The sequence below is a fragment of the Sander vitreus genome, chromosome 21 (assembly GCF_031162955.1).
Source record: "Sander vitreus isolate 19-12246 chromosome 21, sanVit1, whole genome shotgun sequence".
NCBI classification, from domain to species: Eukaryota; Metazoa; Chordata; class Actinopteri; order Perciformes; family Percidae; genus Sander; species Sander vitreus.
The window spans coordinates 13,925,271-13,953,030 of record NC_135875.1 but is presented as its reverse complement, the minus strand read 5'-3'; the positions used below and the strand labels follow the sequence as shown (position 1 = coordinate 13,953,030).

At 40.0% G+C, this 27,760-nt stretch overlaps 2 protein-coding genes across 3 annotated transcripts; one reads left to right on the top strand and one right to left on the bottom strand.

Annotated features, from left to right (window-relative positions):
- Positions 1 to 446: 446 nt before the first annotated feature.
- On the top strand, positions 447 to 8,914 carry sult1st6 (sulfotransferase family 1, cytosolic sulfotransferase 6). The gene is made up of 7 exons (XM_078278751.1): positions 447 to 1,137; positions 2,321 to 2,449; positions 3,556 to 3,653; positions 3,872 to 3,998; positions 5,159 to 5,253; positions 5,327 to 5,507; positions 6,474 to 8,914. The coding sequence occupies exons 1-7, from the start codon at positions 951 to 953 to the stop codon at positions 6,584 to 6,586; spliced, it is 930 nt and encodes a 309-aa protein (XP_078134877.1). The 5' UTR covers positions 447 to 950; the 3' UTR covers positions 6,587 to 8,914.
- On the bottom strand, positions 7,149 to 26,835 carry atp2a1l (ATPase sarcoplasmic/endoplasmic reticulum Ca2+ transporting 1, like). 2 transcript variants are annotated; one of them, XM_078278747.1, is made up of 24 exons: positions 19,432 to 26,835; positions 18,405 to 18,422; positions 17,981 to 18,063; positions 16,676 to 16,780; positions 15,677 to 15,815; positions 14,816 to 14,896; positions 14,635 to 14,720; positions 14,207 to 14,504; positions 13,926 to 14,092; positions 13,723 to 13,811; positions 13,522 to 13,624; positions 13,294 to 13,425; positions 12,989 to 13,105; positions 12,665 to 12,883; positions 12,455 to 12,566; positions 11,429 to 11,652; positions 11,100 to 11,320; positions 10,767 to 10,969; positions 10,588 to 10,673; positions 10,371 to 10,504; positions 10,150 to 10,267; positions 9,861 to 9,978; positions 9,491 to 9,536; positions 7,149 to 7,466 (listed from the first exon to the last, which is right to left on the bottom strand). In XM_078278747.1, the coding sequence occupies exons 1-23, from the start codon at positions 19,547 to 19,549 to the stop codon at positions 9,532 to 9,534; spliced, it is 2,976 nt and encodes a 991-aa protein (XP_078134873.1). In that variant the 5' UTR covers positions 19,550 to 26,835; the 3' UTR covers positions 7,149 to 7,466; positions 9,491 to 9,531. The 2 variants fall into 2 exon arrangements, with proteins under 2 accessions (XP_078134873.1, XP_078134871.1); XM_078278745.1 differs by lacking the exon at positions 9,491 to 9,536.
- Between the last annotated feature and the right edge of the window lie 925 nt (positions 26,836 to 27,760).

Here is a 27,760-nt window from a genome sequence, read left to right as displayed (position 1 = left end):
GTCGTTGTAATATTTCAAAATCTATTTGCTGGAAATATGTATGTATGTATGTATGTATGTATGTATGTATGTATATATATATATATATATATATATATATATATATATATATATATATAGAGAGAGAGAGAGAGAGAGAGAGAGAGAGAGAGAGAGAGAGAAAGAGAGAGAGAGAGAGATATTATTATCATAATATGCATTCCATCAGTGCATTAGTTAGGCTAAGCATTAATAGATGTACATTAATGCACCAGCAGCCTGTGTTACCAATTAACTTCTCTCAGATTAAATATCCAATCAATCGTTACTCTGTTTGTAGTTTGCTGCCATGTGGTGTGTCGGGCTCGTTTAAGACCCTCCCTTGTCCTTTCCTCAAATTACATAGCAAGCAGTTCAGATAGTATTGTGAGCAAAAGTGGAATTCATACGTAACTGGGAATGTTACATAAGAGCACTTTAGTGTAGGTCTGAAAGTTCCAGTGATCGCAGACAGACAAGAACCTGGCACAAACTCAGACTGCCAGATTACAAAGATAGAAAGAGGGTGAAAAGAAAGTGACAGTGACTGAAGCATTTCGGCTTCAGCTGGGAGTTCAGGAGGGATTGTTTTTCAGATGTTTGGGAGGATTTAGGCTGAAAAGCAGAAGAAATCAAGAAGAGACTAAACCGATAGTTCCTTTCCAGCAGATAAGAGAGATAATGAAGATATAATGAGTCACGAGAATGAGTAAACAGTGATCAAGCAGGAAGAGATTTGGAGACAGCTAACGGTGTATAAAAGCAAATCAAGTGAGCACGTTTGTCAAAGGACCAAAAGCCAGCTGCAAGAGGAGCTGCTGAAAACACGAGCTCGGGAAGAAGCACGTACTGGCCTCGCCTGAGCCATTTTACAGTCACATTTTGGCGTCTGGTTTTTGGTTTCCTCGACTAAACTTTTGACAGTATCAGTCATGTCGGAGGAAGAAAAATTGTCCTACAGCGAAGCCATTAAGAAGGCGTACGCGTCCGTATATCGCTTCCCTCTCATCCCAGTCAGAGGAATTCCTCTCATGAACCTCATCGCCAAAAACTGGGACTCCATCTGGGCTTTCCGTCCGGAGCCCTCAGACCTCCTCATCGCCACCTACCCAAAAGCAGGTAGGCCTACTAGTTTAGGTCTAAGTAGGTAATCAGTTTTGGACGGGACTTTTTTTTTTGTCATTTTTCATTTTTATTGAAGTTCTGTAGTAGCCTACTAGTGCAAATTTGAGTAGGTCTATTCCTTTACATTTTCTGCTACTTTAAAGTCCCACTAATCCATATATCACAGGAAAATATTGTACTTTGTACTGCACTACGTGTATTTGACAGCTTGCATACAAAACATACGATAATCTTATAAAATATGATGCATTGTTATGGATAAAACTAAAATAGTTAGAATTAGCTCCGTCTTGACAAATAACAGTAAAATGCTACTTACACATTATGCAACATTTATAATATTCCAAATAATATAATATAAATTTGAAAACACTCACATGAGACATTTTTTTCTGGATTATGAGTAACTTGTTACTACTTGTTTGTAAAGTACTTTTTAAAAAAAATGTTCAATGACTTTAGCAATGGAGTATTTTCACAGTGTGGCATTGCTACGTTTACTTAAGTAAAGGATCTTACTACTTACAACACTGAAATAAGGCTAGTACAACAGATCACAGAACAGGATAATGAAGCTGACAAAACAAACAGAAAATCAATGAGAATTCACATGAACTACAAAAATTCAAGTAAAGCTCTAGAGCAGGGGTCACCAACCTTTTTGAAACTGAGAGCTACTTCATGGGTACTGAGTCATACGAAGGGCTACCAGTTTGAAACACTCTTCTGAAATAACAAATTTGCTCAGTTTGCCTTTAGTTATATATGATTATTAATGATTAATGATAGTCATCTATGTGAAGACACTGATCACGTTAATGATTTCTCACAATAATTATCAACAGTGACTTAACAAGGTGGAAAACAGATAATATCAATATTCAATTTTCATTTTTAGAACAGGCCTGAGGGCTACTCATGTGGTCCTTAGGGGCTACCTGGTGCCCGCGGGCACCGTGTTGTTGACCCCTGCTCTAGACCAATCCTCTTGAAGAGTGAGGGCTAACATTCACATTGATAAGGGGGACCAAATTCCCTTAATACTCACGTTTGTCCTTTCAATGAGTAACAGTGTCACATAGGTGAAAAACAATTCTAGGACTTGAGTAAATATTTTGGTTATTTTGGTGTGGGTGCAGGATCATGTCAGTGTTAATTTGTGTTTTTGGGACATAAGGGACCACATGGACCCAGGAGATAGTTGACCTTCTTTTTCACAACGGAGATGCAGAGGCCTGCAAACGAGCCCCAACACCCATCCGCAGTCCTTTCCTAGAGATCTTCTCCCCGCCACCCATACCCTCAGGTGTGTATTTAGGTGGTTATGTTTGTATGTGTCTGATTGTATTTACCAGTTTTAATTAAGTCTGTCTTCAAGTGCACTTTGTTACCACAAGTTTTTGTTAAAACATAACATATTATTACCAAATACTAGTTCTGACTGTGCCATGTCAGACCTTACAAATTCAATTCCTGGAGGATTGTTTCTTCCGTCTTAATCGGGGTCAGTAAGGCATAGGCATAGAATGCATTGTGTATTGTTCCTCAGAACAGCATCTGATGTAATGTAATCACATGGGCAGCACAAGACTTCTCAATCTAGAATAGCGTACATTGTAAGGAAGGAGCAAAGGATGCTCTCTTGCTTGTTTTAGGTCTCTTTGGGTCTGAGGGCCTACTGGAGGGATTGACCAAGTCACAGTGGACAAAGGGCTGATTACCACTTTAACTTCATAGGAGGCATTTAGTCTGTTTAGTAGTTAGTCTTTAGTTGTAAGTTCAATAAATCCTCATTTATAAAGTATTTTGTTCCGTGGTTTGTGTGTAAAAAATCGTTTAGTCACACAGAGGAAAATAACACCCGTGGCAGCCCTGAGATTACGAGGTTCAATTGATTAATTTAAGTTTTGCTTGTTTATTTAAAATGAGGGTGGCGTCCAGATTAAAGTTAAGTTTAAATGCTGTTATTTAAGATACACTAATTGTCTCTGATAGCTGAAGTTGAGTGCCATTACCCTCTTTCACCTGCAACTGAATGTGTTTATGATGAATCATTTTGAGTTTTTAGTTAACGCTGTATAGTTTGGATATTCATTAATTATTAATAATTGCTTCTGTTACACTACAAATATAACAACCATCCTTTACCAACAATGTTGCTGCAGAAAACACCCTACACCAAGTCCTCTTTTGTTTGAACACTTTATTTTATTATTTTATTATTTTTATGACATCCCATATATTTGTTCTAAAGTTAAAAAGTAGCTTAAATAGTGCTAGTTTTAAGTCAGTCTTTGTGCATTAGAGTGGGATTTATGTAACATTAGTAGAGCATGGAATCTGAGATAGTATGGAACAAATAGTTCAACTCTTTAATATGTACAAATCCTTTTCCCTGAACTTGTGTTTCAGGTCTTGATCTTCTGAAGGAAATGGATCCTCCAAGAATCATCAAGACACATCTTCCTTTTCAGTTGGTGCCTCCTGGATTTTGGGAAAACAAGTGCAAGGTAAGGCTCACACTGTCAGATCAACTGAGAGCAAAATCCTGCAGTGAATTTTATTGCTTTACACTAAACAGTAAATGCATGTTGACTGGGTAAAAGGTTCATGACAACAATGCTGATAAATGAGATGAGAGGTTAACAATACAATGCCATACAAATAGGTTACCCATTGCCTGCATTTTTGCCGTATATCCATTTTTATGTTTTATATGTGTGTAAAGGCTATCTACGTGGCACGCAATGCTAAAGACAACCTGGTGAGCTACTTCCATTTTGATTGTATGAATATGACCCAGCCTGACCCAGGACCCTGGGAAGGCTACATACCGAAGTTCATGCGAGGAGAGTGTAAGTAGATTAAATCCCATTGTTTTACTTTTATTCAAACTGGTTGTTCCCGTTTGCACAAAGCTTCCAACCAAACTGGTCCATTCACCCACTGCACCAGCCAGAAGTTTTTATGTATTTTCTTCCTATGTAACAAATTGAAATGTGTAAAAGTGGTTGGTGACACCTTAGAAGAATACATTCCTTACCTCACTGTTGGCTGCAGAGTGAAGGTAATGCCAATTAGAAGAAAATGTTCCAAAAGAATTTCAACTGCCTATTTTTATACTTCGTTTCTGCTTTGGTGCCATCAATACACCAACTGCTACTGTACTGCCACAGATGCATTTTAATTCAAAGGTTTTGAAGTATTGAAGTGTTAATATCAAATATCAAATCACTCTCTATTGAGGCAATGTTATCAATGGTTTATACATTGTAACTAATAGCTAATCATTGGCTAATGTTTTACAGATCAGTTATACGAGATTAATAAGAAAATCTTTTGGGTTGCCAGTTTGTGAAAAATCCCTTCAACTGGTGTTTAGCCAGCTGCAGCATGACACTTTTGTTTAGATTTCTTTAGCTCTTTAATTCATCAGGAGGATTGCTGCAATGGACCGTTAGACCATTTACCTTCTGCAAAAAGGCTCCACAACACCTGGAACTACATTTATTTATTAGCAACTTATTAACATTTGCAACTGCAGACCTTGTGGAATTGTTGTAAAAAAACATTAATTGATTAATTATGACTTCATATTTCATCTATATTTTAATGTCATTTTAACAAAGGACAGCATGGCTACTTGTATGTGAAAGTTGCCGTTTGTCGTGAGCCTACAGAGAATCTTCACAAAATTAGCCAACTAAGACGTCTGCAATTATAAATGTCTAAGTGTTATTGCAGCAATACATCAAGCCAGCAGTTGTAAATATTAACATGTTGTCAAAAAAAAAAATGTTGGTCCAGATCCCTGCAGCCCTGGCCCAGAAGGTAAGTGGATTAACTGTTTATCGGTGAGTCTTCTTGATGAATAAAAGAGGCAACCCAAAAGTCAAGGACTTATAATTGATCTATAAAGATAAGTACATTTATTAACATTATTAAAACTATACACCGTATAATGTTACCATGTAATGTTACCATGAAAGATGCTCAATGAGTTCTGTTTCCACAGTGGCATGGGGCTCCTGGTATGACCATGTGAAAGGTTACTGGATGGAGAGAGAGAAGAAGAATATCCTTTACCTCTTCTACGAGGACATGAAAGAGGTACGGATAACATATGGACTCAATATTACCAAAGCATGTTATATGTACTCTTACCATCATATTTAATCCCCAGAATCCTCGGCGTGAAGTGGAGCGCATCATGAGGTACCTGGACTTGTCGATCTCTGATGAGGTCATCAGCCGAATTGTGGAGCTCACGTCCTTTAAGAACATGAAGGAGAACCCGATGACCAACTACTCCTGCATCCCAGCTCCTGTTTTTGATCACTCAGTCTCTCCCTTCATGAGAAAAGGTGCATCAATCTGCTCCTAGTCTTGTCCAGAACCAAGATATTGATCAAAATAATAAAATAAAATGAGCAGGGCAGGGCATGTACTAATTCCAAAGGTCCAGGTTTCAAAATTAGGGTGAGTGATCTGCAGTGGGTGAATACAATATCATGAACACATTGCCTCACTCCTATTAATATCTTATAATGTAATGCAGTTAAATCAACAGCATAAGCCTCACAAAGACACGACACACTACTCTGTTATTGGATTGTGTCATTTTTTGTCTTCTCCCTGTACTTCACATTATACAGTATCTCTGGCGCTCCCTAGAGGTTTCTGGATTTCTTGCCTTTGCTTGTTTTTTTCTAGACTATAATAACGTTATGCTCAAAATAGCTGAAACAAATAGTCGATTAAATGATTAGTCTGAAGGCAGAAAATGAATTTGAAACAATTTTTTCACTATTAATTGCTTCACCGTTTTTCTTTATCTTGTAGTGTAGTAATTTGACTATTGAATTTTGGACTATTTGAAGACAGTTTTCTGATATTTCATAAACCAAACCATCAAGAAAAAAAAGACTTTGTTTGTGACTTGATTAATCAATATGGAAAATCTGCTCTTTTTATCTTAATTCTTACTCTCTTATTTTATATATATATATATATATATATATATATATATATATATATATATATATATATATACATATATTTATACTTATATTGTTTGTTCTGTTTAACCTGTTTGTTTAACTTATTTTAGAGAATGTGTGACATGCACCTACAACACCAAAACAAATTCCTTGTATGTGTAAAAATCGTACTTGGCAATAAAGCTTTTCTGATTCTGATTCTGATTCTGAAATAATCGATAGTTGCAGCCCTAATGTTCAACAATAGATGCTTTTAGGGAAAATAATTAATGAACTTGATTTATATATCTAACGTTGTATTCTCTCTTCTATCATTTTCTCTCTTTACAGGTGAAGTAGGGGATTGGAGAAACCATTTTACACCCGAGCAATCAAAGAGGTTTGATGAAGATTATGAAAAGCAAATGAAGGAAGTCAACATACCATTCAGGACCCTCATCTAACAGATTTTGGCTTTTCCAAATGGATGCAGCTCTGCAAACCAAAGACCGGTGGACTGACACTGTGCAGCACTATACTGTCAGAAATTTGGCACAAGCTAAATACCAAAACAAAAATTAATACAAATAAATTAGTTTGATCCTTTATGGAGAGCACCCTAATCACTGCACCACTTACATACATCCAAATGTTATGTTTAAAGGATCAATAAAAATGTACTCCACAATACAAGTACATGAGTTTGTAATCATCACTTTATTGCAGCTTATCACGTAAATATATAAGACCAAAAGTGTTGTGACTGAGTGGACATGCCCATTTTATGTCACGAGACCTCCTAACAGCCTGCTGATTGCATTAAGCCTATAGAGAGCGCTGGCAGCTGGAGGCATGTGGTTTTTCTGCCCATATGAAGTCAATTTGCAACCCTACACCACACTGTACAGAGCCCAGCCAAAGCAGGGAGGCTGCATGAGACACGAGCAACAAAGACTAGAGTAAAAGTAATGAGCTGGAAAGTCCATCATATGAAAATTACACAAAAACACAACAGCTGAGAATATCCAAGTTTAACAAAAAAATCACTTTTAATACATACTTTATTTCTGAGAATAAAATCTTAAATACTTGAATACTTTTCCGACAGGGACACTTCCCTTCATTTTAATCAAATCTCCTTCCTTATATAGAGGCTATGTTTATGTAGATTTTTTGACAAGTTTTATTGTTTTTTTTTTTCCCTAAGTTTTCCCTGTGTTTTCAACTCTCTCTTCTATTGGTTGGCTCCCCTCTTTGGTTCTGAACTTCATCTCTCTCTTCTCCGCCTCTTTCTCTCCAACCCTTATGATCCTCTTCTTCTACATCTTTATTTAGCTTCTGTACCTGGTAAAGAGAAATGGATACATCAGACAAGGGAAAGGATTTTTGGACAATAATGAAAATTGAGATGACAACACTTTTGACATATTAAATGGAAACAACACTTAAACTATCTTGGCAGACAAACATATAATCATTACTAAGTTAAAGTGTTAGAAAGCACCCCCAAAATTGAACTAACCTTACTAAGAAAGCATGATGCAATGTATAAAATAACCTTCAACTTCAGAATAATTGTTTGTTTAACATCAAATCTAATGAAAGCAGCAAGACAACTAAGTTGGTGGAGCATAAGTCATTTTGCACGAACAGCATGACAATCCCATTTAATAATATTGTATAAAAAGTCTGGTAACACTTTATCACAACACCCCCTTCCCCATTTATAAGCAGTATGTAAACATATAATAAACGGTTTAAACACATTATAGTGTAGTTTTAAGCAGATATAAGAGCATTTTTAGTGTTTATTAAAGTGCCCATATTATGCTCATTTTCAGGTTCATAATTGTACTTTAAGGTTGTACCAGAATAGGTTTACATGGTTTAATTTTCAAAAAACACCATGTTTTTGTTGTACTGCACAGCTCTCTCTCACTGCTGCAGATCCTCTTTTCAGCTGGTCTCTGTTTTAGCTACTGAGTGAGACCTCTTTTCTTCTTCTGTACTATCTTTGATTGCACATGCACAGTAGCTCAGATGTAGATCATGTCAGCTAGCTAGCTCCATAGACAGTAAAAGAAAGGCTGTTTCTCCAACTTCGGTCAGTTACAAGACAGGATTAGCTGGGAGACTTCTAAATGAGGGCGCACATGTAAGTAGTTCTTTTGTAGATTATGGTGAACTTGTGTGTGTTGTAGCAGTGCTTTGCTAATGAGAATGAGGTAGCATGCTAGCGTTAGCTAACAGTTGTGGTTAGCCAGCTCGTTTCAGCTTGTGACATCACAAGCCGTGCCGATTTTGAACAGCTCACTCGGAGACTGAAGGCAGGACACATTCAGAAACCGTATCTCACTCAAAACAGCATGGATGGATTTTTTTCAAAGTTTGTATGCGTGTGGAAGCACCAGAGACACAAAAGAACACCACAAATCCCAGAAAAAGGGTTTTTTTTCATAATATGGGCACTTTAAGAAACACTAGAAAGACATATTTTATATAATTACAACTGTGCATTATTATATTGTCATTCATTATCAGCCTATATACTTATATTATTTTGGTTGTTTTTCTTGCTGCGATGTATTGAATGTTGTTTTGTTTGGTGGTTGTTTTTAATGTGATTATGCACGGCAATGTATAGCTGCACAAGTTTTGGGTGGACTCCAGGAAGAATAGCTGTGGGCTATGGCCCCAGCTATTGGAGAACCCAATAAATCAAATCAAATCAAATATACCAGCATCCTGTTAAGAGTTAAATCTGTTGATAATCAATAAACATTTTAAAAGAACTGACATCTGCTTACAACTATTGTTTTCTATGTTTATATTCTGCTTAAAAATCTTAACTGGGAGGGTTAAGATAAAGTGTTGTCGAAGGCTTTTTTGTGGGACGCCAACAATATCATGCCCTTTATTTATTTATTTATTTTTTTTTACAAAATTGGTACTATAACAGGCATCGGTCACATTCTAACCAACAGACAGAAACAACCCAAAAAAGCACGCTGTACTGCTGACACCGACAGAAGAAACTCAGGGGTGATTAAACTGGGCATCTCATGAGCTGGTATAAACACAGAGCTCACAGGAGGACATCAGATACAGAAAGCAGCGCGATGACTCATTCATTAGTCATTGTATCACCTTGTCAATTTGTGACAGATATTCATTTTTCATTTACGGCATTAAGTAGTGGGGAGAAGGCAGAGTTCCACATCAACAGGAGTGTGATATATGAAGTAGACACCACTGAGGACTGATTTGCATAAGAGCAGCAACATACGCAACAAAACAAAACATACACCAACATGCGCCTAAACAACAGATACACAGTGAAAACAAGAATAGTTCGAGTTGTGGAATACCTGGCTTGAGTTACAGGCTAATGGTAGTGGGTTGACTGAATTTAGTCTGGAAATCAACAAGGGTTAAGTGAGTTAATGATGAGGGAGTGATAGGATTAGGCAGATGAAATCAGACAATATTGAATTTATGATGAATTTGTTGACAGATTAAATGAGATGACAGTACAGGATTAAGAATAATTACACTTAGTTAAAATATTATGAATAACTAACATTATTAAAAAAATATGACAGTATTAATAAATTAAGTTATATTCATCAGATCAGAACTATTATTTTAGGAAATTGGATAGATATATATATATATATATATATATATATATATATATTACATGTTAGAGTGAATGTGCAAAAATGTGAGGCTACTTACACTCAATGTAGTTGCGGGCCACAAACTTCAGCACCTCATCAATGAAGATGACGGGGAAGGAAAGCTTCAGGACCACCATCCATTGGTCTAAGTTCAGATGGTTCAACTTGAAGACCATCTGGGGGGCAAAAGAGTGGGAGTCAGAAGTGCTGGGAAATTACAGTGGAGAGCAACTGCAACAAAAACTACATGTCACAGAGGATAATATTTCAATTTAATTCCTAAAACTGGAAGATTTACACATGTAACTCTTAAATTAATCTGTAGGGAGCACTGGTAGCTGACTTACGGGCAGAGGGTCAACATAGATGATCATGAAGTGCAGGGACATGGAGAGGGTCATGGCAGAGATCAGCCAGAAGTTGCTCCATGGGGGCATGCGAATCAGAGACTGGTTCTCAGACAAGCTTGAAAAAGAAAAAAAGGAATTATGGGAATAAATGTCTGTGTTACCTGAAGAAACCACTGGAGTCATCATCGAATGTATCATCATCACACATGAAGTATTACCTGTTGAGAGCGTTGCACATCTCAATGGTGACCAGCACAGACAGGGCCATGGTCATGGGAGTGCAAGCCTCAAAGATTTCACAGTCGATGCCGGCGAACTCCTCATTTTCCTCGTGGCACTGCATGAAGTGGGACTGTACAGCGGAGAGGCTAGGTTATTAAGTGTCTGCATGTGAGTGTGTGTGAAAGACAACATGGAAGGGACACAATTACTTACCAGCTGGTAGTAGGAGACACCGGGGCCAGCCACATCATAGAGGAACCAATAGGCAGCACCACCAACAGTGGCACAACCGACGTATCCTGTTAGTAAAAGATAACAGTGTTAGTGTGGGCAATGGTTTCCTGCATTTAAACAATATCCAAATATCCAATAATGTCCAAAGTCCTACTTACCACCAATAGCCATGTATCTGAAGAACAGCCAGCCAGAGATCAGGGGCTCCTTGGCGGAACGTGGGGGCCTGCCCATGATGTCCAGGTCAGGGGGGTTGAAGCCCAGAGCAGTTGCGGGCAGACCGTCAGTAACCAGGTTGACCCACAGCAGCTGGACGGGGATCAGGGCCTCGGGCAGACCCAGAGCGGCAGTCAGGAAGATACTAAGAGAGTGAAAAAGTAAATAATAGAACAAACGGAAGGCCGAGGTTTGCCAAAGACAGAGAGAACGATGAAAGGCTGAAATGTGGCGTTTAGGTGTGGGTCGGAGTGCATGTTACGTAAGTAACTCACCAGACGACCTCACCAACGTTGGAGGAGATGAGGTAGCGGATGAACTGCTTCATGTTGTTGTAGATAGCTCTGCCCTCCTCAACAGCAGCCACAATGGAAGCGAAGTTGTCGTCAGCCAGGACCATCTCAGAGGCAGACTTGGCAACGGCAGTGCCAGAGCCCATGGCGATGCCGATCTCGGCCTTCTTCAGGGCGGGGGCATCGTTCACACCATCACCGGTCTGGGGTGGGAAGAGAGGAAGAGTAAGTTAACCTACTCTCAATCTACACAGATGTACAGACAAATTAACAGACTTACTGTAAAAACGTTTATGCTGCTGAGCTCTTACCATAGCAGTAATGTCATCATGACCCTGCAGGAACTCCACAATCTTGGACTTGTGGGATGGCTCCACACGGGCGAAGCAGCAAGCCCTGGTTACAGCCACAGCTTGTTCATCAAGGGGCAGATCGTCAAACTCACGTCCGGTGTAGGCCTTATCATCAACATTCTCATCCTCTGTGAAGATGCCAATGCGACGGCAGATAGCAATAGCAGTTCCCTTGTTGTCACCTGAAATATGGAGGAGAAGTTTGGTGGAGAGTAGGACTGGGCAATATATCGACATTATATCGATATCGTGATATGAGACTTGATATCGCCTTAGATTTTTGATATCGTAATAGTAAGTGTTGTCTTTTCCTGGTTTTAAAGGCTGTATTACAGTTAATTGATGTACTTTTCTGAATTTATCAGACAGTTGTAGCTGTTTTATTATTTGCCTTTACCCACTTGGTCATATCCACATTTCTGTTAACTATATATCTAAAATCACATTGTGAAAATATTATGTGAGAGCACAAATTGTCAACCTTACAATATCGTCGCAATATCAACATCGAAGTATTTAGTCAAGTATAGTCATATCGTGATATTTGATTTTCTCTATATCGCCTAGCCCCAGGGGAGAGTCAGTGAAATGAGGTGTTAAACACTGTGGAGTGGATATACTGTATCTATATATATATATATATATATATATATATATATATATATATAGTATATCCGCTCCAAGAAAACTAAAGGAGCAGACACAGTTGTTTTAAATTCTGTAAACTATAGATACAAATGGTTACAGTGGATGTTTTAACAAATACCCTACCCAAAATAAGAACTTTATGTAGCATTTTATTACACTATAGGGCTACACTTTTGGTAACATTCCGATAATAGACTTTCCCTGTAACAGCTAACTCAAAATAGCATTTACTCCGAAAATACATAGTAAATACATAAGTTATATGATCATGTTTTACAAGAGACACACATCACAGCACATTCGATACTGATAATTCATCCCACCCATAATACTAACCAGTGATCATAATGACACGGATTCCAGCAGCTCTGCACAGCTCAATGGAGCCACAGACCTCCTTACGAGGGGGATCCAGCATACCCACGCAGCCAACAAAGGTCAGGTCAGTCTGAGGAGAGAAGTGGGAATGGAGTCATTCGATATACGTTTTCACATGTAGTCACAGTTGCATCCACACATCTCAATATCAAAGTGTTTAATTCTCACCTCGTAATCGGCAAACTTGGTTGAGTCCTCGAGTTTCATCTCCTCCATCTTCAGTGGGCTGTCACGGGTGGCCAGGGCCAGACAACGCAGGGTGTCGCGGCCACAACCCCATTCCTTGATAACAGCCATGATCTTATCTTTGATGGCGTTGGTCAGGGGCACGCGGGTGGTGCCAACACGCACATATGTGCACCTGTCAATCACACCCTCAGGGGCACCCTGTGGAGATAACATGGTGATTATTTTGTGTTATGTTGAATGCTGCACCTTTAAAGTGCAGGTGTCTGACCAAAGGCTGAGAGAAGGAAGAAAGAAGCAACCTGCCTTCACAAACATCTTGGCACCACCATCACCCTTAGTGGGAGTGCAGTACACAGACATAGACTTCCTGTCACGGGAGAACTCCAGGGTGACGTTCTTCTTCATGAGCTGCTTGATCACCTGTTGGATACAAGGGTTTTTTAATTAGATAAGCAGTCACCTCGCCACAGGTTGGCTTTGATTAAAAACTGTAATTCTTTGGAACAAGGTCTGATCCTATTTACTAATCGTTGTCAGTGGTTTGCAATTAGCTGTATCAACAATGTGGATTATCCTCAACATGTAGCAAACGGCTGGAGGAAACTTACTGAGCAGCAGGCGTTGGCTCTCTCAATCCTGGACAGGCTCTTCACGTTGCTGTTGAACACGTTCATCTTCTCAACCAGGCAGGACAGCGCGGTCTCAGTAGCCTCACCAACCTTCTCATAGATCTTCTTGGTCTGGATAAAGGGAGAGAGATGCAGCGAATTGGTTGAACTGTGGAAGGTCATGAGGTTTCAGCGTAGCAAATACACTGCATGACTTTAGGACTTTACCTCATTGTAGTCCAGAGAGGAGTCATTGCACAGGGCGCAGATGGTAGCCAGCTCAACAAGGCCGTCGTATGTGCTGCAGTTGGTCTTGGAACCTCCCTGGGAACTAAAAGACAAAGAGAGGATTAGAAATACATGAGAGATGGTTTATGTGCACTTTACTGTATGCCTGATACTGGATTTGAATGATGAAAACCAACTTACACCTCGCCCTCGGGGGTGTACTTGGAGCCAGAGATATCAAAAGCATCAAGGGAAACATTGTCGCCTTCAGCACTCTTAATGATGAACATCTGTGGCGGAGGAAACAAGAAGAAAGAAAGTTCTAATTGTGTGGGCCAGTTTTGTAGACAAACTGTCCACGATACAATTTCCATTTTGAGAGTGTAAAAAAAAATTTCACCCACCTTGGTCACACACATTTGGTTGGTGGTGAGGGTACCAGTCTTGTCAGAGCAGATGACGGAGGTGCAGCCCAGGGTCTCCACAGAGGGCAGGCTTCTGACAATGGCGTTCTTCTTGGCCATACGGCGGGTACCAAGAGCTAGGCAGGTGGTGATGACAGCGGGCAGACCTGAGAGACATTAGTGGAAACTGTGAGTACGATAAACAAGCAGTGGAGGAACACAAAACTTAACTCCAACTGCCACTTGGTGGTAGTCTGGTTTTAATAACGTGCTTCCCCTACCCTCAGGGATGGCAGCCACAGCCAGAGCAACAGCGATCTTGAAGTAGTAGACAGCACCACGGATCCATGAGCCTCCGTGGACGGGGTCATTGAAGTGGCCAATGTTGATGGCCCAGACAGCAACACAGATCAGGGAGATAACCTTGGACAGCTGCTCGCCAAACTCGTCCAGCTTGGCCTGCAGAGGAGTCTTCTCCTGCTCTGTGGCAGCCATCTGGTCACGGATCTTACCGATCTCAGTGGAGACTCCGGTGGCCACAGCAACACCGATGGCCTTGCCAGCAGCGATGTTAGTGCCCTACAGAGGAGAGAAGCATAGAAAGGTAAAAACAAAAAAGAAGCAGGTAATGGTAAGGAAATGAAATAAGGAGTAACAGGAAAAAGCTTGAAACCCAGTGAAAATAAAATATTGTTTGTAAGGCACTTACAGAGAAAAGCATGTTCTTCTTATCCTGGTTGACAGCTCTTGCGTCTGGGACAGGTTCAGTGTGCTTGATCACACTGACGGACTCACCTGAGAGAGAAAACAGAACATTTACTCAAAACTGCCAATGGCATTAGGACAGAAAAAACATGTCATTGCAGATTTAAGGTTTCTTGAAAGCTTACCAGTAAGGATGGACTGGTCAACACGCAGGGTGGTGGACTTGATGGTAACAAGCCTGATGTCAGCGGGGACTTTGTCACCAACTGTTGGAAATAATTAAAATAATTTCTACTATTTCTACTAAATTGTCATAGAATGTATCAATACTTGTCTTATTTACATTAAACATAAAAAGTTATGTGACTGTGTATACTTGTAAATTATATTTGCAATAACATTCAAGTGACTGTAATAGTTGTAAGTAGCACAATTTATGTCATCCATAATGACATCCCTAACTGAAAAATAATTAAACAAATATCCAAAGTTTCAGTAGAAGTTATTCTAAATTTAGAGTCCAATGCTCAGAGTAACTCAGAGTAACAAACACACACACGTGTGTGTGTGTGTGTGTGTGTGTGTGTGTGTGTGTGTGTGTGTGTGTGTGTGTGGTGGGGGTGGGGTTAGGCACAGCCAGCTAGAGAAGCAACAGGTGTACACTGACAAATGAACAGAAGTGGGCAATGGCAGCGAGGGGAGAAGAGGTGTGGCAGGTGCTAGGGAGGGTATTTATAATTGTGATTTTGCTTTCCTCCAGTCAGCATGTTTCACAGCAGTGCTACTCACATTGCCTTAAAAAGACACAAGGCTTTGCCATCAGCCTTTTCCATACACATATACCCTGAATTTGTGTCTGTCATCCTTCCCCTTAACAGAAATGAAAGCAACTCACTGGATTTTTGTTCTATTTTTTCTCAGTGAAGACTTTTTGACAAAACAGACTGTGACAGGGGATATTATTCTCCTGACATGAACGTTTACAGATCAGGCTGACAGATTGGCTTCCGCCTTTAAAAATGATGAACGATCTTGACATTTCTTACCAGACACCTCCACAATGTCTCCGGGGACAATTTCCCTGGCCTTGATCATCTGCACACTCTTTCTGTCAGAACGGTAAACCTTGCCCATCTCAGGCTCATACTCCTTGAGAGCCTCAATGGCATCTTCAGCATTACGCTCCTGTGGCACACACAGAAAACAGTCAAATAAGTAAAGGGGGGGTCAGCTAAAATAAAAACTGAAATACACATTCACAATTTTGAGCCACACTCTAACAATTATCATTAAACTGATGTCAACACGCCTGTTTATCCTTGCCTAAATGTAATCCATACTCCTGTTGTCCTTGGTCTGGATCTGGCAATGTCCTCTAGTAGGCTTTGAGTCAAAGTAATTACACACTGATACACAACCTACTGATGACACATGAGTAGGTCAAATCTATGATCTGATCTTTGCCATTCCATTTTAAGTTACCATGTATTGTAGGTTTTCTTGTATTTTTTTTATCTCCAAATAAATACCAATTATTGTGTGGGTGCATAGATCTATGTTTACATACATAATCTAACAGAGGGAGTCTGAAGCAAGAAAGTACACGCTGGGTTCAGAGATTATATTTAAAATGATAAAATCTTCTAATAGCAGGTTGCCAAAGTCAGTTCTGTTTTCAATGACAAAAAACAGGAACAAAGCAGCTGATTTTGACATTTTGCATGGATGTGATGACAACAATATTCCGTAGCGACTGATGCCTGACAGCAGTGTCAATTACTTAATAGCATGCAGAAGAGCATGACATGCATAATGTGAATCATCCATCTTCGATCTGGTGATTATATCATATGTATCTTCTTAATTTGAAGTTAGAGTGAATAATATTGTTTATTTAGGATTTACACTATGTTGTAACACCAACTATTCAAGTTGAGCAACCACGTCTGAGTAGAAAACATGGCAGTAACTGGAGCCTGTGTACTTTCTGCCATCATTGCAATTCCTATGTCTTATTGCTCAACGCGATGGGCCTCGTCACTGACCTGCCAAACTCCAACAATGGCGTTAGCGATAAGGATAAGAAGGATGACGAAGGGTTCCACAAAGGCAGTGACGGTCTCTTCACCTTCCTCAAACCAGGCCAGCACCTGAGGTCAGAGTGGTAAGCAAATCAGTGTTGGTGTCTGAGCACAGAAATGGAGACAACAGTGACAGTGGGCCATACTGCTCCTGAGAAACAGCATGCAAGTGTGTCTGTACCTCTGTTTTTGAATGTACTTTAAATGGAAAATTAACATTGTTTAGAAATTTGAATGAATAGATTCCTCTGAGCTTTATAACCTTATATATATATATATATATATATAGTGTAAAGTCTTAATGATAAGAGGGTATATTTTCAATGATTGTAAAGGCTTTAAATGGGCATTTATAGTTTTGTATGCATTTAGCATTTTTCACATAGCATATATAGTATACAATTACATGCAACAATGTGAAAAAGCTTAATTATACAGGCCATTTTCAATACCTTTTCTTCATTTACTTTGAAATGTATCCAATGCCTGTTATTTTGATAATACATTTCTGTGTCATAATATGATTACATAATTGTTATTAATTTGATCTCAATGTCCAATAACTCCTTGGTCCTTTTGACTTCAACCCTCTCTTTGTGGAGGCCTTTCGTTCCTTCCTTCAGGCCTGACCTTTCCCAAAGGATTCAGTTTCTCTCCTCAGCTTGGTGCTTTCTCAAAATAAACCCCTCAGCCCCCCTATACTTCCCTGACCCCCATCTCTCACTGGCTCCTCAATATTCGCCTTCTAAGGCCATCCTGACAGCTGGCCGAAGGGGTGAAAGCCCTTGCAATCTGTCTCCCTCCTCTCAAGTTGTCATCCTCAAAAATACATGAAGGGGTGGAGGGGGATAATAAGTTATCTGGACAAAGTGACCAGACAGAAATGATCAAGTGCAGCATGCTTGTTTACTGGAAGAGTTTGTGTGATGGGGTTATAAAGTTAAATGCATTATAATGACCTGTTATCAAGAATGTAAAAGGGGCCCAGAGATTATTATGCCAAAAATGTAAATGTGAGAAAACACATTCTGAAGAGTGTAGAGTGTCTTCTTGTTAATGAGAATTGTAAAAGTATGCACCTGTTCTTTCATAGATAAAAGTCAAGTAAAGTGTCTTATCCCACGTGGTGTCAGTGTCTCGTGGAATTTGTTGCTACTATTATGTTTACTACAAATCACACTGCTGTTACTTGAGTTTGAAATGAACGTGATAGGAATAACCAGAGTTTAGAATTACTGACATGATTACAAAAAACACTTGTTTACTTACAAAAGAGATGCAGGCAGCCAGCAGCAGGATCCTGACAAGCAAGTCCTCAAACTGCTCACTGATCAGCTCCCAGATGCTCTTTCCTGAGTGAGACAAAAAAATTAATACAAATAAATGGATAATTATGACAAAAAATAAATGTAATTACTGAAATATGCAAGGGAAAGTGCATTTCGGTGCAAAGTGAAGTATTTACAGTATATGAAGTATGGATTTCGAAAAAGAAAGAAGGTATACTTTATTCATCCCTCTTGGGGAAATTTAGTTTTCAGATCTTTGTTGCTAAAGATGATGGTCAAAATGTATTATACATTGCCAGTACAATGTCATTAGCAGGTGGGAATCCCAAAATGCTGCCTGCATGTATTATTATGGGGAAGTTCAGATTTACATGTTTTGTAAACGTGGCTGGACAATCACTTACCCTCCTCAGCGGGCAGCTCTGGAGTTGGACACAAAGGTGGGAGGAGGAAGGAGGAAAAAGATTGTGGAGAGACAGAAAGACAGAAAAATAAATGTGTTGGTTAAAATGATGAATATTCAGAAAAGAAACATGGTGCTCATCAAGACACATTTTTAACAAAACTTTGGGAGAAAAGTTATACTTCAAGATCTTTGGTTTCTCAAACACCCATTCAAAAATCCCTGTTTCTTTATACCTAATGACTTTGAGCACTGTATGGATGCCTGCAATTACAAAGCCATTGTACTGTATTTGATATTAATTCATCTTTGACATCTAACCTAGGCCGAAGAAAACCTCACTGCAACGGCTGTTCACCACATCAATTCCTCAATTTGTAAACCAAATAAAACATTTTGTTTAGTGACAGCTCACTAAATTGTTCAAAGGCAACATAAACATCACTGGGAAAACAAGAATGCTTTTGAATATCTACCTCTAAATTAAAACTCTATATTACAGTGTCTTTACTGTCTATTTTGCCATTCCACTGGTTATTGATTAGCATCATATCATTCAGCCGTGAGCCATCTAAGGACCTCCCCTTTCTACCCGGCCTAAAATTATCCATCTCTCCTGTTAATGCCAGCCCCATATATCACCCAGGAAGCTTCTTGAGCCATCACCTGTCTCTCTCGCTCTCCAGCCATCTTCTTTGGCTATCTTTAAATAGCTCTTCAAAGCCCTCAAAGTCTCTGCTTCTCAATGTCTCTGCATTTATACCAGCTGTTGCAACTCCTCTCTAAAAAAGCATCACATGCAAAATCTCAACCCAGCCCAACTCAACAAGTATCTCTTAACTCCACTGGTGTTGACTCAGGAAAATGCCTCCAGAAACTTTGTAGAATATTTTGAACGCAAACACTCAGATCTTTCTTTAACTGTGAAGTGACAAGTTTCTCTGTGGCCTAGTTGCCAAACAGTGACTTTGTGAATCTTTCTTCTTTCGGTAGGCCTCCCACCCCATCCCTGATGCCCACACTCTCACCGTTGTGGCCGTACTTCTCCAGGTTCTTCTTGAACTGGTCAGGGGTGAGACCGCTGTTTTCATTCACCCCGAAGTAAGCCAGGCATTCAGCCGGCGACTTCATGTGTGAGTTCTCCATCCTTTCTGGATAGACAAGTGATTGCCCGTCTAACCGTGCCTCTCCTCGCTCTTTTCTTCTTAGTTGTTCACTGCAGCTTTTACCCTTGTTCCACCACCGTCACCTAGAAGTGTGGCACCCTTCAATTCAGGAGTACTGGACTGACAGAAAGAGCGAATAACCGCATACATGTTCAGGGTTTTATACCACCAAAGGGCTCAGGATTGGTGGACACCCCGCCGACACACCCCCCCAAATTCCAGCATGGGAGGGCATGATGGGGGAGCGTGGGTGGGGCTTGAGGTGGAGCAATGGGGAGGTGAGATGGTGGACTTGGATAGGAACTGAGGACAAGTCTTGGATTTGGAAAGGAGGTAATGCAGGAGAGTGGTGGTGAAGGGGCTCGAGTGGGGGGGGGGGGTCACACCATGGATGAAAATGAGATCTGTTTTTGGAACATGCATGGTCAGTGGAATAAGACGAAGGGAGAAGGTGAGAGAGTGAGACAAGAGATCATCCAGAGGGGAGAAGGGTGGGGGGTGCATTGAGTGACTGCTCAACTGGTTTATGCTGAGGAAGGTGGCTGAGCCAGAGAAAGAAAAGTGAACTAGTGAGAGACTGAAGAAGCGGGATGGTAGAGGAATAACTTTTTACATGGGAAATGTGAGTTACACATGTAGGCACATTGACACATGGAAGTTCAAAGATCAAACCAGAAACAAGAACGTCATGCAACAGAACTGCATCACCTACTGTCATCAACATGTACATTTACCAAAAGTTCTGCAGAGCAACTCAAAATAACAGACACCAGACCTGATAACAAACCTAGTTAAGTAAGACATAGAAATGATCAAGTAAAGTGAGTGTGTAGTAGAGGAATGATCGCTGTGGGACAGTAATGCCAAGAGGACAGCCAGCGTGTCACACTATAGCTGTGCAGAGGAAAAGCCCCAGGAGCAGATACAGGAGGATCAAGTTTTATTTCTCTTTTTTTATGAGAAAGGGAAGGTAGCGGGAAGATATGGAGTGGCTTAGGTAGATGCACGTCAGATGATCCGGCCACAAATTACTATTCAGTGCAGCACAATGGCCTCTTGTGGTGGATTCACAGCATTGAAGAATAAGAATACACATCATTTAAAGAAAGAAAATTACTTTTACATTATGTACTTAGGTTTTTTCAGGTTTTTTTTTTAATAGAAATTCTCTATGGTATCTCAGGATTTTATCACTCATTATTTGCTCTCTTTTGTTTGCCTTTCTGACAACAGTACGCTAGTAACACCATGAAGTGAAAATGAAGTATAAAACATGTTAAGCACAAACTCGTTGTTTTAACAGCTGCTGGGTGGTGCAGACAGGAATTCAAGTTGCTGTTGCTAATCAATAAACTGGCATGCTTTCCTGTAAGATCAGCAGTGGTCACTAATCACCAACTTTTGACAGCATTAGGGCAGTTTTTGCGGCAATCTATTTATTCCTGCGTTGCGTTGTTGTGCAGTGTCACAGTGACAACCAGAATCAAAGATAATTTTGTTCTTAGTGTAAAATAGGCTTTACTCTAAAGGAAAATGCACCTACTTTAGTTATTGCATGACAAGTTGCATTCTCCAGTTTATTTTTGGTCAAATTGTTCCAGAAAAACAGCTGTCAGTGTCAGCCATCTGCATCATCAATAGTGTTGTACTGTATGTTGATTTTACTGTCATATTACCTTTAAATGCCACTGTCACTTAAAGTATAGATGGCACAGTCATAAAATTCAACAAATCCGATCAATAAATTGTGCTTGAGGGAAACAGAAAACAGCTATTGAGATACATTGTATATGTTCATCTACAGTGTGATGATCTATACAAGAGTCATACACAGAGCAGTATGTAATGACTTCAACAAATAATAATAAAACATGCTGGTAATGTCTAATGTGTCGTTTGAACTAATTAAAACGTAACCTTCCTGTGGTGAATAATAATAATAATAATAATAATGTGACCTTTCACAATGTCTTGTTTTTGCTCATTAAGCTTCAAGGGGTGATACACGTATTTGTTTTATGGTGTATGAACCTTTTAGTTCCCAGACGTTGCGAAAACATTTTATTCTTGTTCTGTTCTGCCAGTGTTCCTATCTCTGTTTCACCCAGCCGTTCTCCTGGCCTCAGCTGTTGTGCAGCCGTTCTGACCTCTGAGATTTGGGGGCTGTGATAGGGGTCGGCCTGTCAGTGTCTCCCTCAGGGCACAGCACTGACATTTAACTCAATATCCCAGAAGGATAAGGTTTCTACCCCCGTCCCCTCTATCTTCCGCCTCAGTCTATTGCTGAAGTGTCAGTAGCCTGTGTGTGCAGCCAGGAACTACTACAGCGTAAACCCCTGCAAGTTGGGACACCCATCACCTCCAACTCCCACCGTGGCGCTAACATGCCACACCCTCGTGCCTTGCTGAGGGATCACCATGTGCCGCCTTAAGCCCCTCAAGCCCTCCCTCTTTCACTTGTGAACTCTATACATGTTCCCAGTTCTGTACTAAGTGTTAAGTTCTGTGGTGGTGCAGCTGTACACACGGCTATCTTACGCAACTGTCTGTCTCTGCTGACTTGCACGACACAAGCAAAGTGAGAGGGACATGGCGGCATTTTTCATTTAAAGACGTGGGGCCAGGAAAGACTGACATATTTCCTAAAGAAGGTTATTGTCATTAATAGCAAATTCTGTGGGTTGCACATTGTATGCTTTCCAGCTGTCATACAAGCCACAAATGTCCATATGTGAGGGAATAACAATGTGAAGGAAAACGTATTTACAACAGCTGGTACTCATAAAACATTTCATTCATCTAGTCTTACGAAAAACAACTTGAAGTAATTTGTCAGCCAGCAAAATATAATTTGTATGCTTAAGTAACATATTGAAACATAAAATAACATAACATTTAGAAACACAAAATAACACTCTCCAACTCTACAGTCGCCAAGCAATAAATTGAGATTGCAGCAGCATCATCTTAACTGCACTTAGTCTAGCGTGCATCCATAAACTGCACGATTGTTAAGATCTTTAACTTTTATGCACATGTAAAATAAAGTAGGGTACCAACAACTACCAACTAAAAGGTTCACTGACCAACCACATAAAATCAAATAACGTGTGATATTGACAGTGAAGACATAATTAGTACTGGGCAATAAGGCAATGGATAAAGGAGCTACAGTGTCGGTGTTAGCTGGGTACTTGTTACAGCATTAGCTAATAGTAATAATAGAAGTGGCAGCTGAGTCTCTGAATCCAGAATTCCTTATGAGATATAAATAGAGCAGGTGACACTGTGCTGCTGAGCATGGCACCACGACAGCTTTGCAGTGTTTTTATTTCAGAATGCTGGACCTTTAGTTCAGGCTCGTAAGTATAACGTTCAACTATTGGGGGGGAAAATGAGATGGGATGTTGGAAGGACACATTTGACTCCTAAGTGTCATCAGTATCCATGTGGTACATTGGGCCCATGAGTTCTTATTGTTCACACCATTCCACACACTTAGGGCTGTACTATATAAGCCTCGGGGGAGCCGGCAGGGAAGTGAGCCTGTTGATCAATAGTGGCTTTCATTCTGCTGATGGGTCATCATTTACTTGACCGGCTCTACATTTTTAAAGGCCGTTGATGGAAAAATTCAGATGTGACTTACAGCTGTCTCGAGTCAGTCAATGTACATTTCAGAGGTAATAACAATATGGTTTTTGCTGTACAATGGGTACAAGAATCTACACACAATTTAGAGTTGGATCTACTATAGCATGAATTACAGAGTTGAGAAGTAACTCACACTTACTCCGTTACATGTACTTTTCTTTGTCTTTGTTGAAGTAGATTTAATGAAGCATACTTTTTACTCAACATTTTGAGAGAAAAATCAGTACTTAGTCGCATTTGCATACACTTGTACATTACTTTTTTTTTTATCACAAACTGACTACAGATTTGAATTTGCATTCTTCACCTTTTTTTAACTCATGAAGTTACTCACTTCTCAAGTAGTGTTTTAGTAGACACTTTAGTTCTCTCACTCAAGTAAATATTTTTATGAATAATTTTACATCTACTTGAGTCCTTGTTTTTAGAGTAAAAGTAAGTAAAAATACCTTAATTTGAGTGCTTTTTCCTCCCCTCTGATTAAATAATCAAGTCCTCAACTCACAGGCACTAAATATACTGGCACAGTAATCTATTCAGGGGATTATATTTCATAAGATAAAACATACTTTTATGTTAATACTGTTCACCATCCAAGTATGTTCCCAAAACAGCAGACAAGGTTTTTATTTATGTCTGAGGATAAACAAAATCCTTCTGGAGTTTCATAATAGCAGTCATAAATCAAACATCTTATTACTTCACGCCAGCATAGCTCTATGAACTAGTATGTACAGTATTTGGTATCATCTGAAAGATGAACTCTTGTTAATATACTACATCTTCAATGTCTTGGCTATTTTGATTACTCTTATCTAACCAAGACACTATTTAGAGGTTGATTGCTATGACTGGTGGGCATGTTGCAACCACAAAATAGGATTGCACCCCCATAATCTATGACCCAGTTTGACTTTCACCCTTTTCTAAAAGCAATATGAAATGAATACAGTAAACCTACACACAGCAGAAACAAGGTCACATTTGAGTCCTCGAGACTCACTGACCAACACAAAATTTGGAAACATAATCCTATAGAAATGTTACAATCCTATACAAATGCTGCAGTAGAATATGAGACCACATTGCAAGTGACAAATTGTGTTGACCAAGGCTTAGTTTAAAGGGATAGTATGGGTATTTTAAAGTGTGGTTATATGAGGTACTTATCCATTTTCAGTTTATTACCTACAGTAGATGGCAGTCGGCACCCCCCCAGTTTGGAGAAGCAGGCAGGAGTACCGACACAGAAGCTAAGCAATGTAACGTTACTGCTGTGGATGGAGGCAGCAGCTAAATGTATTAGCAACTTAAAAAAAAGGCTCACCTAAAAGTAAAACCAATGTCAGTTTAGGTGTACGCTATATTTACAATATGTTCACCACTTTACCTTGCTGTCAAACAGCCCCTTCTGATGGGGAACTGAAAAAGCACCATCTTCAAAGCCACCAGACTCATTTGACAAAAACAGTTATTTTATCTCGCAGGACACGGGTGTTTCTGATCTACCGCTGCCTCGATCAGTTTGTTTGTGTTTATTGTGTGACTGTTTTAAAGGGTTTGTTCTGATTCACCAAAATCACACAATGTTAAATCCAAACCCAACTCCCCTCAGCTGTACCCCTAACCTCTCACCTCATTGGTCCTGTAAAAGGAAGACAAAATGATATACGGAGTCTCTTGAAGAAGAGCATTGATGACAGGAAGACGAATGAATGCAGAAAGAGCCAGAGAAATGCCTAAGAAAGAAATGGGATCCTCTTTTGATAAATATAGAATGAGGAACGTGAGATACATAGTTTTCTTCACAGCGACTATGTAGCAACAGAAGGTGAATATTATTCTTACTAAAAGAATATTTAGTTTTGATACACACTTAAAGGGGTAATAGAATGCAAAACCGATTTTACCTTGTCGTAGTTGAATAACGACAGTTTGGAGGGTAACTAGGACATACATAGAACCTCAAAATCCCATTGACACCTCTTTCCTCTGCAAATCTCACAATTTGAAACTGCCTCGGAAAATGGGCAAATCTCAACGAACCACCGAGTTGACGTCAACTCAGTGGCTCCCATTTGGTTCTAGTCTCTACCTTTGTCACGCCCCAACATTTACATAGGCTACACCACTGATCTGAGATCAGCTTAGTCTTCTGAATAGGTCGCGCAGATCTCAGAAATTGTATACATTATTTGTCTGCTATTTCATCACTAAATTCACTTCTGAGACTTTTTTATGCGAGAAATCAACTATGTATAGGTCAAATATGGGCTGTTTTACAAAAATTGATGGCTAATTGCAAATTTTGTCCGACAGTGTGTCGGAGTTCAGCGGCCGGTGCTGCCTGGGTTGCTGCCTCGCCGTCTGGCCTGTCCTCCTTCACAGACCCCGGCCTGCTGTGAGGTAGATGGAGCTCCGTCACGGCCGGCAGCCCGCGGTGTTCCATACCCGCGCAAAGTCACCGTTTCTGGGTTACTGGACTACCAAACGCCGCTGCCCTGACAGCGCTCCAGGGCCTGCAGCTCGCTGTTCTCCCTCCCCTCTTCCTGCTAAATGGCCGCTGTGTGAGAGCGCGGTCAGCGAGCTTGTTACAATCTATTACGACAGGTTCCAGTTAATCTAATAATGGATGTGTGTTGAGTTATTTAAACAAACGATCGGGGAAATAAACGCCTCTTGTCCGCGAGTCTCATTGATAGAGTCCGCGGCTGGATGGAGCTCTATCAATGAGAGCTAGCTAGCCTCCTCCTAGACCTCTGAAATTCACAAAAATGCATTAAATTGAAATCGGACAAAAGTGTTAGCTTTGTAAGACCTTGGGGTAGCTGTGATATAAGTGGTGTGACAAAATTCAAACTGTAAATATACTATAGTTATGCCGGCAGCCGGCCAGCTCCGCGGAGCCCCGGTAGTCCAGTAACCCAGAAACGGCCCTGGGTATGTAGCCCAGGCTTTCTCGTCAGACTGTGTGGAGCTCTTGAAGTCCGACACGTCTTACCAGAATTGCAATTAGCCATCAATTTTCGTAAAACAGCCCATATTTGAGCTTTATATAGTTGATTTCTCGCATAAAAAAAAAAAGTCTCAGAAGTGAATTTAATAACGAAATAGCAGACAATGTATAACATTGCACTGTCTCGTCGCCAATGTACGTGTATGTGGTTCGCTCAACCAATCACCGCTCAGCTCATCTAAATATTCATGAGCATACCATATTTGGAAGAAAAGCTCTTGTTACAAATAGAGCCATATTCACAGGGTAGTTAAGGGCCCATAGAATAGCAACCGGGCCATTTTCAGCCCAACCAATGTTGCATACCCTATTAGGAGACCTTAAGGAACAGTGTGAAATACCCTATATAATCATTCTATCACCACTTTAATGGAGGCGTATACAAAATGTTGCAACTACTGCAGCCAACATGGTTGTTTCTGTCGGCATACAGCGAGCACTTATGAAATGTTAATCCTTTTTGGGAAAATGTAAAGCAATTAGCATTTTATTAACCAAAGCTCTACAGTGTTTTTTTCTCAGTAATGTGGATTTTCTGACTGGAAGAGTAAGAGGAGCTCAACATCACCTCTCTGTGGATACAGCTGAGTAGTAGCATAGTTAAATCGATTTTATATAATTAAACAATGTTCAAATTAAGACATTATATGGAGAACCAGTGTTCAATTTTAAATAATTATGAATGTTATAATTATATGAATAAATAAGTATACAATATAACCATGACATAATCTAGAGCTGAAACTATCAGACTATTAATCGATTATCTGAGCAACAGAAAATATTTTGATGATCGTGTAATTGTTTAAGTCATTTCAAGCAAAGATGCCACACAGATTTGCTGGTTCCAGCTTCTCAAATGTGAGGATTTGCTTTTCTTTTCCCTGTCTTCTTACGTGACAGTTTACTTAAAAGCTAGCAAGATTTGAAAGCAGCATATTTATTTTTATATCATGTGGTTGTTTTGTCTGAAAACATCTCATCTGTTGTAATGTAATGTCTGGACCCCAGAAGGAATAGCTGATGTTCTGCATCAGCTAATGGGGATCCTAATGAAATCAAATCTCAGTATAATCCCCTCCCCCTGCCCTCGGGGCTCCAACCCACACAAACGTGCACAAGCACCGCTGCGTCGCTGTTCCAGAGCAGAGCGGACCACACTTTTTTTCTTTAGGCCTCATTCACCGGTAAGCAAACACCTAATGTTATCATACCAAATGTTTAAAACAAGCATGACTACCGTTAGCAATGCAGCAATGACACACATTGAGCTCAGGCTCATACACGGGAGGGGTAGAGTACGCAGTGGGATAGGGAGGTTCTTTCCAAGCGGACCGCAAGACAGTGATGGGTGTTTTTAATTTAATTTTTATACTTTATTGATCCCCAGTGGGAAAATTACAATTGACACTGTTAGAAACCACTACACAAAGGCCTGAAATACACACACACACGCTCAGGACCTATTCATGCACAAATGGAGAGATGTCAGAGTGAGTGGGCTGCCAGTGCTGGCCCAGC